Source organism: Scyliorhinus torazame, chromosome 30, assembly GCF_047496885.1.
Source record: "Scyliorhinus torazame isolate Kashiwa2021f chromosome 30, sScyTor2.1, whole genome shotgun sequence".
Classification (NCBI taxonomy): domain Eukaryota; kingdom Metazoa; phylum Chordata; class Chondrichthyes; order Carcharhiniformes; family Scyliorhinidae; genus Scyliorhinus; species Scyliorhinus torazame.
This window is the reverse complement of record NC_092736.1, coordinates 11165099-11184700: the sequence shown is the minus strand read 5'-3', so window position 1 is coordinate 11184700 and position 19602 is coordinate 11165099. Positions and strand designations below refer to the sequence as shown.

The 19602-nt window shown below is 50.1% G+C and overlaps 1 protein-coding gene across 4 annotated transcripts in view; it reads right to left on the bottom strand.

Moving 5' to 3' along the window:
* ccdc33 (coiled-coil domain containing 33) overlaps window positions 1-19602 on the bottom strand; it is a 328273-nt gene that overhangs the window by 188766 nt on the left and 119905 nt on the right. For all 4 annotated transcript variants that reach the window (XM_072492806.1, XM_072492803.1, XM_072492804.1 and 1 more), the window contains exon 5: window positions 15642-15775. In XM_072492806.1, coding sequence (XP_072348907.1) covers window positions 15642-15775 — 134 coding nt within the window. The remainder of the gene's footprint in view (window positions 1-15641; window positions 15776-19602) is intronic.

Here is a 19602-nt window from a genome sequence, read left to right as displayed (position 1 = left end):
TTTCTTGAATCACTGCAGTCCATGTGGTGCAGGTACACCCACAGTGCTGTCAGGGAGGGAGTTCCAAGATTTTGACCCAGCGACAGTGAAGGAACGGCGAAATGTTTCCCAAGAGAGAATGGTTATAATAATAATCTTTATTACTGCCTCAAGTAGGCTTACATTAACACTGCAATGAAGTTACTGTGAAAAGCGCCTCGTCGCCACATTCCGGCGCCTGTTCAGGTACACAGAGGGAGAATTCAGAATGTCCAATTCACCCAACTAGCACGTCTTTCGGGACTTATGGGAGGAAACTGGAGCACCCGGAGGAAACCCACGCAGACACGGGGAGAACGTGCAGACTCCGCACAGACAGTCGCCCGAGGCCGGAATTGAATCCGGGATCCTGGAGCTGTGAGGCAGCAGTGACCACCACTGTGCCAGCGTGCCGCCCCCATGGTGGAACAGCATGAAGAGGGGGTGGATTTGTAATGAACCAAACATTCTGTGGGGCCTACCTCAAACTGGAGGTTCAGGACGGGCAAGTGATAGAAATAGCCCCCAGTATCAGCTTAGCATTTGCAAGGACGGCATGTGGCGCAGTGGATAGCACTGGGACTGTGACGCTGAGGACCCGGGTTAAAATCCCGGCCCTGGGTCACTGTCCGTGGGGAGTTTGCACATTCTCCCCGTGTCTGTGTGGGTTTCGCCCCCACAAACCAAAGATGTGCAGGGTAGGCTAAATTGCCCCTTAATTGGAAAAAAAAATAATTGGGTACTCAGCTGAGCATTTGCAAGTCAAATTGCAAAAAGACGAGGCCGGAATTGAACCTTGGTCCTCAGCTCCGTGAGGCAACGGTGCTAACCACAGCATCCTACAAAAAGACAAGGTTAATACAAGAGCAAGTGATGGCTTTAAAAGTGTGCGGATCAAACAGATGAAGGGATGCTCGTCACAAACGATCCACTTGCTCCAAGACACCTACAGCAGCCGTGTCGGGGATGGTGATGGTGAGCAGGAGGAAGAGGCAAAAACAGCAATTAGCTCATAGTCAGAGCCAGCCGTGCCGAAAATCCCGAATTAAATGACAGCTGGTCCGACACGGGAGGGAGAGGTTCAGCTGAGATTAGTAGGGTGTCTCTGTGACTGAAATGTAGCCACACGGAAAAAGGTTCAACTCTGTATCCTCGTGAGTTGGGAGCTGCCTGCTTCACAGGGCAGACTCCGAGCACGGCCTGGTATTTATCTCTTCCTACGTTTTGCATTATCCCTCATCATCCTGCATCAGCGCACACACAACATCTTCACTGACTGACAAAAAGATTCCCAATGCTGATCTTTTTTTGGGGGGTGGGGATGAAAATCCTGCTCTTGGCTTGAATCTCTTGTGAGGTACGACGTTCCCCCTGGTTGGGAAGTCTAGAACCAGGGGGCACAATTTCGAAATAGAAGAGAAGAGGAGAAATTTCCCCACACCGAGGGTTGTGAATCTTTAGAATTCCCTATCCCAGAGGAAGCTCGATCATTGAGTATGTTTAAAGCAGAGATGGATTGATCTTTAGGGGCTGGTTTAGCACACTGGGCTAAATAGCTGGCTTTGAAGGCAGGCCAGCAGCACGGTTCAATTCCCGTACCAGCCTCCCCGAACAGGCGCCGGAATGTGGCGACCAGGGGCTTTTCACAGTAACTTAATTGAAGTCTACTTGTGACAATAAGCGATTTTCATTCATTTTTTGTTCCGATTGATTTCGGATTCACAATAAAGTAAAGGGTTAAGGGGATATTGGGTGTAAAAGGCATTGAAAAGTCCAATCAGCCATGATCGTATTGAATGCCATGCAGGCTCGATGGGCTGAATGGCCTCCTCTTGGGAATTTAACCTCTTCAGGAGGAAGAAATTTGGCGTTGAATATCAACTAAAAGCAGAAAAGGGCGGCATGTGGCGCAGTGGTTAGCACTGGGACTGCGGCGCTGTAGACCTGGGTTCGAATCCCGGCCCAGGGTCACTGTCCGTGTGGAGTTTGCACATTCTCCCCGTGTCTGCGTGGGTTTCGCCCCCGCAACCCAAAGATGTGCTGGTTAGGGGGATTGGCCATGCTAAATTGCCCCTTAATTGGGAAAAAAAATAATTGGGTACTCTAAAATTTAAAAAAAAACTAAGAACAGAAAATGCTGGGAAAAAAAGTCAGCAGGTGTGGCAGTATCTGTGGAGAGAAAAACAGAGTCTACATTTTGAGTCCTTGTGACCCTTCATCAGAGCTGAAGAGAGGTAGAAATGTGATGGGTTTTATACCATTGGAAAGAAATGTCAGCGATTGTATGGGGTCAGGAGAGGTTAAATGACAAAGATGTCACTGAACACAGGGCAAATGGAGTAGGAATGATAGCATTAAAGACAAAAGCTTTAGTTTGAGTAGGTGTTAATAGCAGAATAAAGATCAGCACTGTCCGAAAGCAAACCATGGGTGCAAGGGTTAAATTTATCTTGATAAGGGCAGCACGGTAGCACAAATGGCTAGCACTGTGGCTTCACTGTGCCAGGGTCCCAGGTTTGATTCCCGGCTGGGTCACTGTCTGTGCGGAGTCTACACGTCCTCCCCGTGTCTGCGTGGGTTTCCTCCGGGTGCTCCCGTTTCCTCCCACAGTCCAAAGAATTGCAGGTTAGGTGGATTGGCCATGCTAAATTGCCCTTAGTGTCCAAAAAGGTTAGGAGGGGTTATTGGATTATGGGATAGGGTGGAAGTGAGGGCTTAAGTGGGTCGGTGTAGACTCGATGGTCTGAATGGCCTCCTTCTGCACCGTATGTTCTATGTTCTAAGCTAGACAAAGCCCACAGGAATGGGTGGAACGCAGGTTTTACATCCCACCCAATATTGATCTCCAACAGGAAAAGAAGCATCGCAACCATCTCATCAGTTCCCAGATAAGCCCGATTAGGTTAAAATTTTCCCCTTTGCTTGAGAGCAACGCAGGCTTAATTCTACACCTGCTCGCTCCAGGTGCACCATCGCATTTGCATGTGAACACTCACAATGGATTCGCGCACCAGCCTCTTTAACTTAGTGAATGGAGGACCCTCGAGTGTGGACACATTACTGCCTGACCCATTGGGTGTGGCTTCATACCTGCAGTGCGTAGTCGAATCTACTCCCTAACCTCAGGGTCAAAGGTGGGGAAAGGGCAACAGCTCTTTCCCCAGATTGACTGACCCTGCTCCCAAAACATCCACATCAAGTCATAACATGGATGCAAACTCCAGTTGGGAGGGAAGTTCTATACAGGAAGCTTTGGTATCAGTCTTGGCTCCATCACCCTCACGCCCGAGAGTGTGGGGTCAAGCCTCAAGCACAAAGTCTAGGGCTGACACTCCCACTGCGGTACTGAGGGAACGCTGATTGTCAACGGAGCTGTCCTTAGGATGAGGGTTTATACCAAAGGTTTTGTCTGCTCTCTGGGCGGAATGCAAAAGATTAAAGATCACCGTTTAGAGGAGAACAAGGGTACAGCAGAAATGGAAAAGTATTTTTTAAGGCAAAACAATGTTTATTCTATGAACTCAAGTTAACCTTTTTAAAACATACAGTGAACATCTTAGCAACCATCAATTCAAATACAACCCGCAAAGAATACAACACTACATCATCCTTAAGCTGTCCTTTTAACCTCCATAAGATTTAAAAAAGAACTTTTAACAGAAGCACATCAGGTTAAAGTCACTACTGAGAGCAGTTATTAGTTGTAAATCACCAAAGGATCGATTTACAGTTTTTAGGTTACAGAGAGAGACTCATACACCTCCTGGCTGTGACTGCAGCTATCCAGCTCTGAAAACTAAACTAAAACACACCCTGCAGCAAACAGCCTAAAACGAAAGTAAAAAGCCGACAGACAGCCCAGCTCCACCCACTCTCTGACATCACTGCAGTAATAAACACCCATTTCTTAAAGGTACTCTCACTACAGATATTTATATACACACCTATTTATAAACACCCATTTCTTAAAGGTACTCTCACTACAGGTATTTATATACACACCCATTTATAAATACCCATTTCTTAAAGGTACACTCACATGACACAAAGAGCATTGGGCAGAGTAAATCAGGGGAAACTGTTTGTATTGGCTGGAGGGTTGACAACCAGAGGACACAAGTTTAAGACAATTGGCAATAGAACCATCTCGAGGACCAAGGGGATACCCTAATTGATCTTCCGGTGGGAACCATGGAATACGAGCTAGTGGACAGAGACCCGCACACCTGGAGCTCATAATTATTTTGTATACAGGCCGGCCCGGACAGAGAACGTCGTATTGGTAATACTGCGTGTATATTTACCGTCTCTGGGCCGATTCTTTTGTCTGTGAATAAACCAGCATTCACCCTAGATACTTGCGTTGGAAACAATTCAGACAATGTTCAGATCAGCCATATTACTGAATGATGGACAGGCTCGAGGGGCTGAATGGCCTACTCCTGCTCCTTTTTCTTATGTTCTTTAGATCTGAAAAGACATATTGGAGGGTGAAAGAGACCTCGGCCGCAATTCTCCCCCCAAAGAATTGCAAAGTGTGGTCTCCGGCAGGAAATGCAGCATGATTCCCTCAGGGCGGATCGGCTATATCCCGATCACAATCCACCCACACTTAGAAATCTTTTGGAAGGGGGTGAGTTTTGTAAAGGCACTGAGAGGGGCGGGGCCTAAAACGCACCGACTTCACAGAGATCGGCGCACTTTCTAAAGGGTGCCCTGATTTCAAAGTGACAGCAAAGCCCCCCCCGCCCCCCCCCCACGACACTCCTACCAGCATCCTCCCCGGCATCAGGGCTTCAGTGTCCCCACCACTGTCCTCACTGTCATCAACCCCCTCTCACCCCCCCTTGCCTCCCCCCCAGGATCGCTGGCATTGGAGCCCCTCCTGAAGGGTCTTTTTTCAGGCCCCCTCCCCCCTGAATCGCCGGTACCAGTGACTCTTCCCCAGGTGAGCAACAACCTGCTCTGGGGTCGCCAATACTACCCCCCCCCCCACTTCATGCCCCTTCCTGCTTCTGGCCCAGCCCTTCTTGTCCTGCCTCCTTCATGCCCCCCACTTTCAGGCCCCGCCTCATTTCAAGCCCCACCCTTGGTAGTGTCAACCCGGCACCCTGTCAGTGACACTGCCAGCTTGCAGGGCACCGCCTTGCTATGCCCTCAGAGCCGACCCCACCCCTCCCACCCCCCACCGTGGTCATCAGGTCTGGTCTCCGATGGTGGACACCAGTAATGATTTGCGTCGGCATGGAAGATTTGGCGGGAACGGGAGAATTGGGCTCAAAGTCGATTTTGAATATGTAAGCCATAGAATCATAGAATATGTGGCAGCAGGTGGCACAGTGGCTAGCATTGCCGCCTCACGGCGCTGAGGACCCAGGTTCGATCCCTGCTCTGGGTCACTGTCCGTGTGGAGTTTGCACATTCTCCCCGTATCTGCACGGGATTCGCCCCCACAACCCAAAGATGTGCAGGGTAGGTGGATTGGCCACGCTAAATTGCCCCTTAATTGGAAAAAATTAATTGGGTACTCTGAATTTATTTTTTTTAAATAGAATCATAGAATTCACAGGGCCGAAGGAGGCCATTCGGCCCATCGAGTCTGCACTGGCCCATGGAAAGAGCACCCCACCTAAGCCCAGACCTCCACCTTATCATGGCAAGCCAGTAACCCCACCTAACCTTTTTGGACACTAAGGGCAATTTAGCTTGGCCAATCCACCTAACAAGCACGTCTTTTGGGATTTGTGGGAGGAAACCGGAGCACCCGGAGGAAACCCACGCAGACACGGGGAGAACGTGCAGACTCCGCACAGACGGTGGCCCAAGCCGGGAATCGAACCCGGGACCAGCGAAGTTGTGAATCAACAGTGCTAACCACTGTGCCACCGTGCTGCCTGGGCATGCTTCAGAATGCTAATCTGGTTCACGCCCAGCCGGAGCGGGCCGGAAGCATCGCGAATTGTGTGCCGCCCGCCGCAGATCCCATCCCGGGCTTCTCCCGCTATTCAGGGAGGGAGGGGCTGGAGAATCAGCCCCTCCCTCCCTGACAAAGAGGGGGGGGGGAAATTTAAATATTGTTCTATCTCTTTCAGATGTCAAAGGAGCTCCATTTCCAGCATTTTGTTTGAAAAGAGACGAGAAGCAAAGTGGCGGTTGACGACAATAACCCGTTAGGATTCTGCGACGGGAGAGTGCTGTTTATCTCACAACACACGGTCTGTGCAAGCTGACCTTTAATGGGTTTTGTAACCGTAATATCCTCCAATATGAAAGAGCTGTGTTGCAGCCCGGCGTCAGAATAGAGACATTTATGACAAAGGCTGTTGATTCTCCCTCTCTACCAACGCTCTCAATAACCATGCTGTGTGCATAGCAGCAGTCCCTTCCCTCCCTTCACTCTCGTACTCATTAATATCCAGATGCAGTGGTTGTGACACAGAGCAACCTATAATTACACTGCCAGTTTCACCTTTCCTCTTCTCGTAATTAGCCGGCAGAACACAAGACCGCCTTTCCTCCCCGCAAATTGCAGCGTTTCCACATGCAATCGTTGTCAGACACTAAGTGCCCCCATCACGTTCTACAGACAGCCGCATAATGCACTGATTGTGCTGCTGATGCACAGACCCCTCTTAAGTAGCAGCGGCTTCAGAGTGGGGAAAACCGAAAAGGGCGAGCGTGCCCCTCTCCCCCCACCAGCCAAGCGTAGAGTCAGCCGTGGCTCGCCAGTGGGTAACGTGCCTCCCAGTCCCATCCCAAAGCAGCTGCGCACCATATCCAGGGTCGACACTCAATGGGGCACCATCTGAGGCACTGGCCGGAGTTTTGCGCCTGAGTTCGCCGTGAGCGCAAACGGCGAAGTGGGCGCGGAATCACGCGAGAGTCCAAAAGCCATGGCGGGATTCTCTGTTAGCCGACACCAAAATCGCGGCAGGCACCGATTTGACGCCAAATCGCAATGCTCCAGCACCTCGACAGAGGCGTCAATCCATTCCGGAACGCACACAGAGTAGATACCGTTTGCATATCATCGGCGAGCCCGACCGGCATTCTCCGGGGCCTCCGCAATTCTCCGCCTCCGATGGCCCGAGTTCCCGACGGCGCGGCTCACTTGTGCTTTTAAAAATCGTGAAACCGCCATGGCGGCTGCTGAGGGGGAGAGAGGGGGTACGGAAGGTGTCCAACATTGCCATAGTTTGCAGAAAGTTGTTCCGCTGGCCGGGGGGGTGGGGTGGGGGGGGAAGGGGGGGAGTAGTGGGGGGGCGGCCAGGCGGTGGGCTGTGGGGTCGGGGCGGACGGGCACGGAGCACCATTGCTGCAGCTGGCAAGGCAGCCGTGCAGCTGCGCACACCGCTAACCGCCCACTGTGAACTTAGTGCAACGGGTTGAATAGCTGTCCCCCCCCCCTCCCCCCCCCCCAGGGAACCACCCAGGGTGCCCTCTGACCCCAGCCAACCCATCAGCTGCATGGGCGCCCTCCAGCACTCCCAGTGCCATCTTGTTGGCTGGGATGGTGTGTGTGTGGGGAGTGTAATGTGTATGCGCAGCTGCAGCTTGTCTGCCTCCCGAGTGCCGATCACGGACCTGGCGAATCCCGAATCGATTCTGTTCCACGCGGCGCCGGTGCGAGCCCCTCAACGGTTGCGGAATGGGTCCAAGTGCGGCGCCCGTTTTTCTGCCGTAAAAGTCCGGCATTAACACTTAGTCTCAGAAACGGAGAATCCCGCCCCAGAACCCCCCCCCCCCCCCCACCCCAGGCGAGATCTCGTTTTCAGATTTCCCGCCGTAATTGGAAGTGTACGAGAGTGCCCCTCTCCTCCATCGAGCCAAGCGTACTCTAAATTTTTTTTTTTTTTAAACGAAACCTCCTGTGGTTCAGATTGACTTAGAAACTCGTATCTCCGCTGCTTCTAAGGTATTTGATGCATCGCTGCAATGTTTGTATGACAAGCCAGACACCGGAACAGACCTGCTGCCCACTTCTCTGTTGCGTTGAACTGATGGAGAGGATCTCAGTCAGGTTTGTTACTTCCTGCACTCCTCCCGTGCCAATATTCCCATTTTCCAATTCATTCTTGGGATGCGACCAATGCTGACAAAAACCAGCATTTATTGCCCATCTCTAATATTCCTCAAGAAGGCTGTGGGCAGAAATTTGAATAAATATATTTTTATACGGGTTGGTGTAATGCCCTCCTGTGGTAGTGTCACCTCTGTGTGTATCGTGAATGCCCATTGGTCGTGTCCTATCTTACTGACCTATTGGTTGACTGTCTGTGTGTCATGTCTCTGGTGGTCCCTCTAGTGTCTGGCTAGGTGTAGTGTATGTACATTAACCCTTTGTGTACTTACAGTGATGCATACCACTGTGGTCGGTGGTGGAGGGAGTGAATGTTTAAGATGGTGGATGGGCTGCCTATCAAGCGGGGTTGCTTTGTCCTGGATGGTGTCGCGCGTCTTGAGTGTTGTTGGAGCTGCACTCATCCAGGCAAGTGGATTCCCTCACACTCCTGACGTGTGCCTTGTAGATGGTGGACAGGCTTTGGGGGGTCAGGAGGTGAGATACTCACCGCAAGATTTCCATTCTGACCGGCTCTCGTAGCCACAGTATTTATGTGACTGGTTGGGCTCTCTGCATCAAGGGTGATCTAACTGTCCCTGGCGCCGAGGGTCAGGAAATCTGTCTCTGTAACGTTCGAGAATTTGGTCGTGGGATGTCAAACTGTGCCTTCCAACTGCTGGTATTATGCAGCATACTTTAATGAATCTATCACTTTGAGAAGTTCAACGGGAGCTCTCTCTGAACATACAATGATTGCACAAAGTGGTCCTTTACAAGATGGCAGATCAATAGTCTTTGTCTAAAATGACACCTAAGAGGTTTTGTACAATGTGGGGAAAAGTTCCGCTTCGCTGTACAAACCTTCATTCTTCAGCCTTTCAACTTAAATGTCAGCAGATCATTTGTTGATTTGGCCGCTTAGCTCCAGCATGCAAGTTCCCGTTCACTGCCCTTTGACACGCTGGGCGCCCCATCCACCATCGTCAATATTCACCCCTTCCACCACTGACGCACAGTGGCAGCCGTCTGTACCATCTAGATGCACGTCAGCAGCTCGCCTGCTTTTCCGCTCGCTATGAAGGCCAGCGTGCCTCACCGCCTGCAGTACCTGTATGCCAACCTTCAGCGACTGTTCCGTTCAGATGGGCGATGTGGGGACATCACCCACAGCATCGATTGCCAATAACACGCAGGTGTACCGGGGGAAACATCGAAAATAGCTGCAGGAGGAGGCCATTCGGCCCTTCGAGCCTGCACCACTGTTAAATATGATCATGGCTGACCATGCAAATTCAGTATCCCACTCCCGCTTTCTCTCAATTGCCCTTGATCCCTTTAGCTGCAAGGACCACGTCCAGCTCCCTTATGAATATATCCAACGAACTGGCCCCAACAACGTTCCGAGGTAGAGAATTCCAGAAGCTCACAACTCCCTGAGAGACAAAGTTCTTCCTCATCTCAGTCCTGAATGGCTGACCCCTTATTCTCAGGCTGTGACCCCTAGTTCTGGACGTCCCCCAACATCGGGAACATTCTTTCCGCATCCAGCCTGTCCAGTCCCATCAGGAGTTTATATGTTTCTATGAGATCCCCTCTCATTCTTCTGAACCCCAGTGAGTACAAGCCCAGTCGATCCAGTCTTTCTTTATATGTCAGTCCTGCCATCCCGGGAATTAGTCTGGTGAACCTTCGCTGGACACCCTCAATAGCAGGAATGTCCTTCCTCAAACTAGGAGACCAAAGCTGCACACAATACTCAAGGTGTGGCCGCACCAAGGCCCTGTATACCTGCAGCAAGACATCCCTACTCCTATACTCAAATCCTCTCGCTATGAAGGCCAGCATGCCATTAGCTATCCTCACCGCCTGCTGTGCCTGCATGCCAACCTTCAGCGACTATTCCACCGTGACACCCAGGTCTCGTTGCGCTTCCCCTTTTCCTAAACTGCCACCATTCAGATAATAATCTGCCTTCCTGTTTTTGCCACCAAAGTGGATAACCTCACATTTACCCACATTATACAGCGTCTGCCAAGTATTTGCCCACGCAGCCAGCCTGTCCAAGTCACCCTGCAGCCTCTTTGCATACTCCTCACAGCACACACTGCGACCCAGGTTAATGTCGTCTGCAAATTTGGAGATATTGTATTCAATTCCTTCGTCCAAATCATTAATGTATATTGTGAACAGCTAGACTGAGTTGGAGCGAAGGAGGAGCTGGTGTTTGTAAACCGTGGTGTACTTAGAGCCTGCCCCAGACTTGGGAAGGGCTAGTTACAAATAAATAGAAATAAATTGCATTTCTGCCCTGCCTTTTACAAATTCAGGAAGGCTCAAAGCTTTTTATAGTCAAGGAATTGTGTAGTCACCGTTGTGATTGGCTGGGACCATTTCCCGTGGGGAAGAAAAGGTTGAAAGAAGGTTGGACGGCACAGTGGTTAGCACTGCTGCCTCACAGCGGCAGGGACACGGACTCAATTCCGGCCTCGGGTCACTGTCTGTGCGGAGTCTGCACGTTCTCCCCGTGTCTGCGTGGGTTTCCTCCGGGTGTTCCGGTTTCCTCCCACAGTCCAAAGATGTGCAGGTTAGGTGGATTGGCCATGCTAAATTGCCCCTTAGTGTCTGGAGGAGCTGGGTGAGAAGTGTGGGCGATCGCGGGGTGAGTGTTTCAGATATATGCAGGTGCAAAGAAGGTCTTCCCAAACTTCCCGATAGCCCCTGCCTCCTCGTTGCTGAAGACAATGCTGTCTGCGGGGGGGATTGCCTCGGCGATTTACGGAGGTAAGAATGGGGTGTCCATGGAGGGGTTTAAGACGCAGTGGGAGGAAGAGCTGGGGACGGCGCTGGAGGAGGGATGGTGTAGTGAGGTGCTGTGGAGGGAAATGTCTCGACTTTGAGGCACCTTACAAAGTCCAAGGTGAGCCGACTGGTCAAAGGGGTGGAGGATGTCTGTGAGTGATGTGGGAGGGGCCCTGCTAACCACATCCAGATGTTTTCATAGAATCATAGAATTTACAGTGCAGAAGGAGGCTATTCGACCCATCGAGTCTGCACCGGCCCTTGGAAAGAGCACCCTACTTAAACCCACTCCTCCACCCTATCCCCATAACCCAGTAACCCCACCCAACCCTTTGGACACTAAGGGGCAATTGATCAAGGCCGATCCACCTAACCGACACATCTTTGGACTGTGGGAGGGAACCGGAGCACCCGGAGGAAACCCACGCAGACAGGGGGAGAACGTGCAGACTCCGTACAGACAGTGACCCAAGCCGGGAATCGAACCTGGGACCCTGGAGCTGTGAAGCAACAGTGCTAGCCACTGTGCTACCGTGCCGTCCCCGAGGCTGGAAAGGTTTTGGAGGACGATGTTCAGCACCATTTCGGGGGTTCTACACGTCGATGTGGAGACAAGTCCCCTAGAAGCCACATTCGGGGTGTCGGACAGGCCAGGGCTGCAGGCGGGTGCGGGGGCAGATGTTTTAGCCTTCGCCCTGCTGATCGCTCGCAGGCGGGTCCTATTGGGGTGGAGGTCAGCTTCTCAACCCTGTGCCTCGGCGTGGCGGGGGGCATCTGTTAGGATTTGTGGCCCTGGGAAAAGTTAAATTTGCTCTGTGAGGGGTGTGGGGGGCGCGATTGATGGGTTCAACAATAGTTGGGCTTTCTTTATTTTGCATTTTGGGACGTTGGTTACCCTTGTTGGCTGAGGGAGGGACGGGGGTGAGAGGGGGTGGGTTAGGGGGTTTGTGAGATTGTTGTAAATTGTAAAAATGTGGAAAATTTGTGGAATAAAAATGCTTCAAAATGAAAGGGTCAGCACATTAAAATTCCAGTCAGTGTCAGCTGTTTAACAGGTTGACTGGAAAGTCTTTAGGATAATTAGAAATTCTGTGCCCTCGTCGCGCTCACGGACCAATCAGGCAGTGAGCTGAGCCATCAATAGCTGCCTTTGAGGCAGGGAGGCGATCGATGTACATCAATGATGCATCAGGACAAGGTGCCAAATCTGCTTCGGTGTGACGTCGTGTCCAACAGAATAATTAAATTGCCAGGTTTAAGGCCATCGCAGCCAGGAGCGGGGGAGCTCACAGATGGAAACTATATCAACACCACACTCCCAAGGCATTCACCATTTCCTAAGTAACATCCCCTCTGCCCCCGGCCCCGTCGCTAGGCCCCAGACATAATCTCTTGTGTGCTTCTGGGGAATCTCTCCCTTGCAAAATAGTATCTTCAGCTTGATTGGCAGCGGTAGATTTGTATACAGTGTTTTTCAGTCAGAATTCAGTAGCAGTCAAGACCCCGGTCTGACACTCCAGCGATGCGCTGCGGGAGTGCGGCACTGTCTGAGGTACCATCTTTCAGCTGCGGCATTAAACCGAGTCCCTGTCAGTCCGAGATGGATGTTAAAAATCCACTATTTCAAACAAGAGCGGGGGGGGGGGGATTTATTCTGGCTAATATTTACCCCTCAATGGACATCACATGAGCAGATGACCAGGTCATTATCACATTGCTGATTGTGGGATCTTGTTGTGCGAAAATTGGCTGGTGCGTTTCCTACGTTACAACAGTTACTAGGCTCCAAAAATTACTTGAATGGCTGTAAAGTGCTTTGGGACATAGGAGTAGGCCATTCAGCCCATCGAGTCCGCTCCACCATTTAATACGATCCTGTCTGATTGGACACTTTGCTGCCTTTTACACCCTCTGTTCCCATAACCCTATCAGATATTGTTGATCAGGAATCTATCAATCTCTTGTTTTAAACTTTCCAGTGACAGAGCTTCCACAGCCCCCCCCCCCCCCCCCCCCCCCCCCACCCACCCCCACCTGGGGTGGGGAATCCCAAAGATTCACAACTTTCCGAGTGAAGCAATTTCTCCTCATTTCGGTCCGAAGGGGATTCCCACCCCCCCCCTTCTGAAATCTTGCCCGGTATTCCAGAGACCCCGACGAAGGAAAACATCTGACCGACATCTCCCCCCATCTGTTCCTTTTAGTATTTTGTAAGTTTAATGATGATCACCTCTCATTCTTTGAAACTCCAGAGAATGCAGGCCCAGTTTTCCCCAATCTCTCTTTGTAAGACAGTCCCACCATCCCTGGAGCAAGTCTGGTGAACCTTCGTTGCGCTCCCTCTAAGGCGATAATATCCTTTCTGAGGTCAGGGGACTAAAACTGTCCACAGTACTCCAGGTGCAGTCTAACCAAGCTTCGATACAATTGAAACTAGACCTCACTACTCCTGTACTCAAATCCTCTTGAGATAAAGGCTAACATTCCATTGGCCTACCTAATAGCTTGCTTTTTTTTAAATCAAAAAATATAACAATATAATAATCTTTATTATTGTCACAAGTAGGCTTACATTAACACTGCAATGAAGTTACTGTGAAAAGCCATTAGTCGCCACACTCCGGCGCCTGTTCGGGTACACAGACGGAGAATTCAGAATGTCCAATTCACCTAACAAGCACGTCTTTCGGGACTTGTGGGAGGAAACCGGAGCGCCCGGAGGAAACCCACGCAGACACGGGGAGAACGTGCAGACTCCGCACAGACAGTGACCCAAGCTGGGAATCGTACCCGGGTCCCAGGAGCTGTGAAGCAACAGTGCTAACCACTGTGCTACCGTGCTGCCCACCTGCACCTTAGCCTTCAATGGCTTATGGACAAGGACACCCAGACCCCTTTGTACAACTACATTTACTAATTTCTTACCATTTAGGGTTGGAAATAATGCTATAGAAATCTAATTTTTTTAAATCTAGTGTTTTGTAAGATAACAAACTCCTGATTTCATGGCATATATTAATTAGACAAATTAGTGATTAGTTTGTAAGCAGGTCTAATCACAAAATTCCTTTGCAAACTCGCTAACGGCTTACTGGGACTTTTCGGGCGATCTCAGTAGGCTAAGCCCACCCGCGAGATGCTGCTTCTAGTTTCTTTGCAGCTTTTCCCAAGCCCACAACTCCTCTCTTTCCAGCGACCTCGATCACTCCTCCTGCCCGGAGCCAATTGAAAGATTTCGTGTGAGATCCAGTCACAGGGATCGGCCACAGCTGAGGGCAACGGGGGTGGAAGCTGTTGGGTGCCGGCGAACAGGCTGGTTTAGCACAGGGCTAAATCGCTGGCTTTGAAAGCAGACCAAGGCAGGCCAGCAGGACGGATCAATTCCCGTACCAGCCTCCCCGAACAGGCGCCGGAATGTGGCGGCTAGGGGCTTTTCACAGTAACTCCATTTGAAGTCTGCTTGCGACAATAAGCGATTTTCATTTCATTTCATTGGAGTGTTTTGCCGTGACACAACAGCGCACAGGGAATTCTGGGAGTTATTTTGCAGGCCCAAGGCACTATGCTGCCAGGTCGTCAGCGTTTTGCAACATTTGGTTGCAAAGACAGCGAACATTGGAAAAACCCAGCAGGTCTGGTAGGCACAGTAGCACAGTGGTTAGCACTCATGCTTCATAACGCCAGGAATCCGGATTCAATCCTTGGCTTGGGTCACTGTCGGTGCGGAGTCTACACATTCTCCATGTGTCTATGTTGGTTTCCTCCGGGTGCTCCGGTTTCCTCCCACAAGTCCCGAAAGATGTGCTGTTAAGTGAATTGGACATTCTGAATTCCCCCTCTGTGTACCCGAACAGGCGCCGGAGTGTGGCGACTAGGGGATTTTCACAAGAACGTCTTTGCAGTGTTAATGTAAGCCTACTTGTGACAATAATAAATATTGACACCACCATGACGCAGTGGTTAGCACTGCTGCCTCACGGTGCTGAGGACCCGGGTTCGATCCCGGCTCTGGGTCACTGTCCGTGTGGAGTTTGCACATTCTCCCCGTGTCTGCGTGGGTCTCAGCCCCCACAACCCAGAAGATGTGCAGGGGAGGTGGATTGGCCACGCTAAATTGCCCTTAATTGGAAAAATTGGGTACTCTAAATTTATTTTAAAAAGTAATAAATATTATTATCTGTAGGCAGAGAAAATAGAGTTAACTTTTTGAGTCCTTTTCATCTGAACCAAAAGAGAGGGAGAAGTGTGTTTGATATTAGCTGTGGCGGGGAGAGATTGCATCAAAGATGTAGCAAACTTAAGAACAAGAGTCAGATGGCCCAGTGTGGGAGGGGGAGGAAGGGAGGGTTTTTGCATTGTAACAAAAAATGCTTGACATATTAAAAAAAGGGGATAAGTTGGAGGAGAAAGGTTGCAGTCTGAAGTTGCTGAACTCAGTATGGAGTCCCGAGGGTGCTGCTCCTCCAGTTTGCGTTGGACTTCACTCGAGTGTTGCAGCAGGTCAAGGAAGGGCCTGTGGACACAAGAGGAAGGTGCTGAGTTAAAACGGCACGCGACAGGATGGTCGGGGCCATGGCTGCAGGCTGAGCGAAGGTGCTCCGCAAAGCAGTCTTTTGCAAAGAGTTCCTTGGTGACTGAGAAGATGCTGGAATCACAGGAGACCTGAAGTGGGAGTTACGGTGGGGTTAAAACAAAAAGGATTTGGATTTATCAAATGTGAAAGCAATGAGCGAGGAATCAATCCAGGCACTGCGACTCTCACCTTCATCCTTGGCATTCTCCTCATCTATTTCCACAGATACCTTCTCTTCCCAGGATGGCGAATGGGTCGGCTGGGCGCTGGCATGGGTAATACCCTGAGCTCTTTGCTGTTTCTCTACATCCGAGCCACTTTTACTATGGAAGAGAGATAATATCGCATTAGAACTCACGTGTGAAGATTCAGCTCCCAGAGCTCGAGGGAGACAGTGACATCGTGATAATGACACTGGACCAGTAAGCCAGAGGCCCAAGCTAACTCTCTGAGGACACGGCTTCAAATCCCACCATGGTCACTGTTGGAATTTAAATTCAATTAATAAATCTGGAATTGAAAACCAGTCTCAGTAATGGTGACCCTTGGGGCAGCACGGTGGCGCAGTGGTTAGCACTGCAGCCTCACAGTGCCGAGGTCCCAGGTTCGATCCCGGCTCTGGGCCACTGTCCGTGTGGAGTTTGCACATTCTCCCCGTGTCTGCGTGGGTTTCGCCCCCACAACCCAAAGATGTGCAGGTTAGGTGAATTGGCCACGTTAAATTGCCCCTTAATTGGAAAAACTAATTGGGTACTCTAAAAAAAATTTTTTTTTAAAGTAATGGTGACCCTGACAAATATCATCAATTATTGTAAAAATCCATCTGGTTCATTCATGATAGATTGCCCCTTAGTGTCCAAAGATTTAGGAGGGGTTACTGGGTTATGGAGATAGGGTGGAGGCGTGGGCTTAAGAAGGATGTTCTTTCCAAGGGCCGGTGCAGAGTCGATGGGCCGAATGGCCTCCTTCTGCACTGCAAATTCTACGATTCTATGTCCTTTAGGGAAGGAAATCTGCCGTCCTTACCCGGTCTGACCTACATGTGGCTCCAGAGCCACAGCTGTGCGGTTGACTCTTAAATGTCCTCTAAAACGGCCCTGGCAAGCCACTCAGTTCAAGGGTAATTAGGATGAGCAACAAATGTTGGCCTTGCCAACGATGTCCACATCCCGTGATAGAATGAAGAGTGAGTTCGATGTTATGATGTACAAGGCAACCTGATCAATGATAATCTGGTGTCTGTTATAGATGTGGGTTATTGTAGTCATGTGTGAAGTCTCTTTAAGAACCGAGACAAGTGGCATGTGTGACACCATCAGCTACTACAGGCCTTTGTCCTCAGTCGAGTACCAGCTCGTGGACAGTGGAGCACTATTTAATAAACCTCTGTTCATGTTGCTGTCAACATTATTTTTCAGCTATTTCTTTTGTGCTGTTAGTCTAAAGATATAACAGTTTACAAAAAGAAAACTGACGACGAGGAATGGGGCGGAGAAAATTATTTTCAAGAAATAGTCGATGTTCGATGTCAATGTAGACTAATGGAGCTGCTTCAACAGCTCATTCGATCAAGCAGATTAACAGAAGGTCAGAGATCGCACCCAGCCTCAAAACCGACAAGGAAGGGCCCGTACGGAATATAAACCGGCAATCCGAGGAGTTCAGGATGCAGAGCTCGCCACGTGTGATACAGTGAAGCGGAGGTAGAGCGGGTCAGAAAACAAAAGATTCTCGGGTGGCATGGTACCTCACGGCGCCGAGGTCCCAGGTTCGAATCCCGCCCCTGCGTCACTGTCCGTGTGGAGTTTGCACATTCTCCCCGTGTCTGCGTGGGTTTCACCCCCACAACCCAAAGATGTGCAGGTTAGGTGGATTGGCCACACTAAATTGGCCCTTAATTGGAAAAAAATAATTGGGTACTCTAAATTTTAAAAAATCCAAAAGATCCTCCCAGCTTGCGATGCGAGTTAAAGCTGTAACAAGTTGATGATTCAACTGTAATTAACAACCATCAATTTAAGGGAAGTTGGGGGAACATTCCAATACCATTAAAAATGCCCGTGGGGGCAGCACGGTAGCACAAGTGATTAGCACTGTGGCTTCACAGCGCCAGGGTCCCAGGTTCGATTCCCCGCTGGGTCACTGTCTGTGCGGAGTCTGCACGTTCTCCCCGTGTCTGCGTGGGTTTCCTCCGGGTGCTCCGGTTTCCTCCCACAGTCCAAAGACGTGCAGGTTAGGTGGATTGGCCGTGCTAAATTGCCCTTAGTGTCCAAAAAGGTTAGGAGGGGTTAGATTATCATAGAATTTACAGTGCAGAAGGAGGCCATTCGGCCCATCGAGTCTGCACCGGATCTTGGCAAGAGTACGCTACCCAAGGTCAACACCTCCACCCTATCCCCATAACCCAGTAACCCCACCCAACACTAAGGGCAATTCTGGACACTAAGGGCAATTTAGTATGGCCAATCCACCTAACCTGCACATCTTTGGACTGTGGGAGGAAACCGGAGCACCCGGAGGAAACCCACGCAGACACGGGGAGGATGTGCAGACTCCGCACAGACGGTGACCCAAGCCGGAATCGAACCTGGGACCCTGGAGCTGTGAAGCAATTGTGCTATCCACAATGCCACCGTGCTGCCCAGGGTTATTGGGTTATGGGGATAGGGTGGAAGTGAGGGCTTAAGAGGGTCGGTGCAGACTCGATGGGCCGAATGGCCTCCTTCTGCACTGTATGTTCTATGCTCTATGTTGTGACGGGAAATTTTGGCAGGGTGGGTTCATTTGATGAAAGATTCAGAGAACTGGAAATCATACTCAGAAATATTCCATTATTATATTCTAGCCAATAAGATTTAAGAAGATATTAAGGTGGCTGCATTCCTTTTGTTTAAAATAAATTTAGAGTATCCAATTATTTTTTTTCCCCAATTAAGGCGCAATTTAGCGTGGCCAATCCACCTAACCTGCACATCTTTTTGGGTTGTGGGGGACTGTGAAAACCACACAGACACGGGGAGAATGTGCAAATTCCACATGGACAGTGACCCATGCCGGGATCGAACCTGGGACCTCAGCGCCGTGAGGCAGCAGTGCTAACCACTGCACCACCGTGCTGCCCTCCCACATTCCTGAGTACAGCCAGAGGGAAAACTTTCAATTTTTTAAGAAGCTTAGTTTAGCCCGAGAAATCTGGGGATAAGATGTATCAAGAATTGGTTAAAATATTAGGAGACCATTGATGCATTAAAGCCATTAATCATTGCAGTGTACAGTGTTGGATCGATGGTGAAAAACATTTGTTTGTCATTCCAGCACGATATTTTGAAATGATATCAGTTCAGTACCGACTTACGCAGGCAGTGGAGATGTGCTCCGTGTCCAACACAGGTCTGGCTATTTCATCACAATAGTTGTACATTCCGTTCCCTCGTTGAGTCAAGGAGCACTTGACCACCTCGCCGATTCACCAAAACCAGCTCTCATTCACCAACAACAATTTGCCTTCAAATAGCTCCCACAGAGTAAGGTCTCAAGGCGTCTGCTCTGTGTTACGGGATAAATGGCAGCTTGGTAGAAGATTTTCCCATTTATTTTTTACTCGTTAACGGATTGACCGAGGGATAAGATATTGGCTCAGGACAGAAAGCAAAACTCCCCTGTTCTTCTTCGAGATGGAGGCAATGTGGCCATTGCTGGCTCGGCCAGCATTTATGGCCCATCCCTAATTGTCCTTGAGAAGTTGCTGGTGAGCTACCTTCTTGAACCGCTGCAGTCCCTGTGGTGTAGGTACACCCACAATGCTGTTCGGGAGGGGGTTCCAGGATTTTGACCCAGCGACAATGAAGGAACGGCCGATATATTTCCAAGTCAGGGTGGTGTGTGTCTTGGAGGGGAACCTCCAGGTGGTGCTGTTCCCATGTATCTGCTGCTCTTGTCCTTCTAGATGGTAGTGGTCGTGGGTTTGGAAGATGCTGCCAAAGGAACCTTGGTGAGTTCCTGCAGTGCATCTTGTAAATGGTACACACGGCTGCCACTGTGCGTTGGTGGTGGAGGGAGTGAATGTTAGTGGATAGGGTGCCAATCAAGTGGACTGTTTTGTCCTTGATGATGTCGAGCTTCATGAGTGTTCTTGGAGCTGCACTCATTC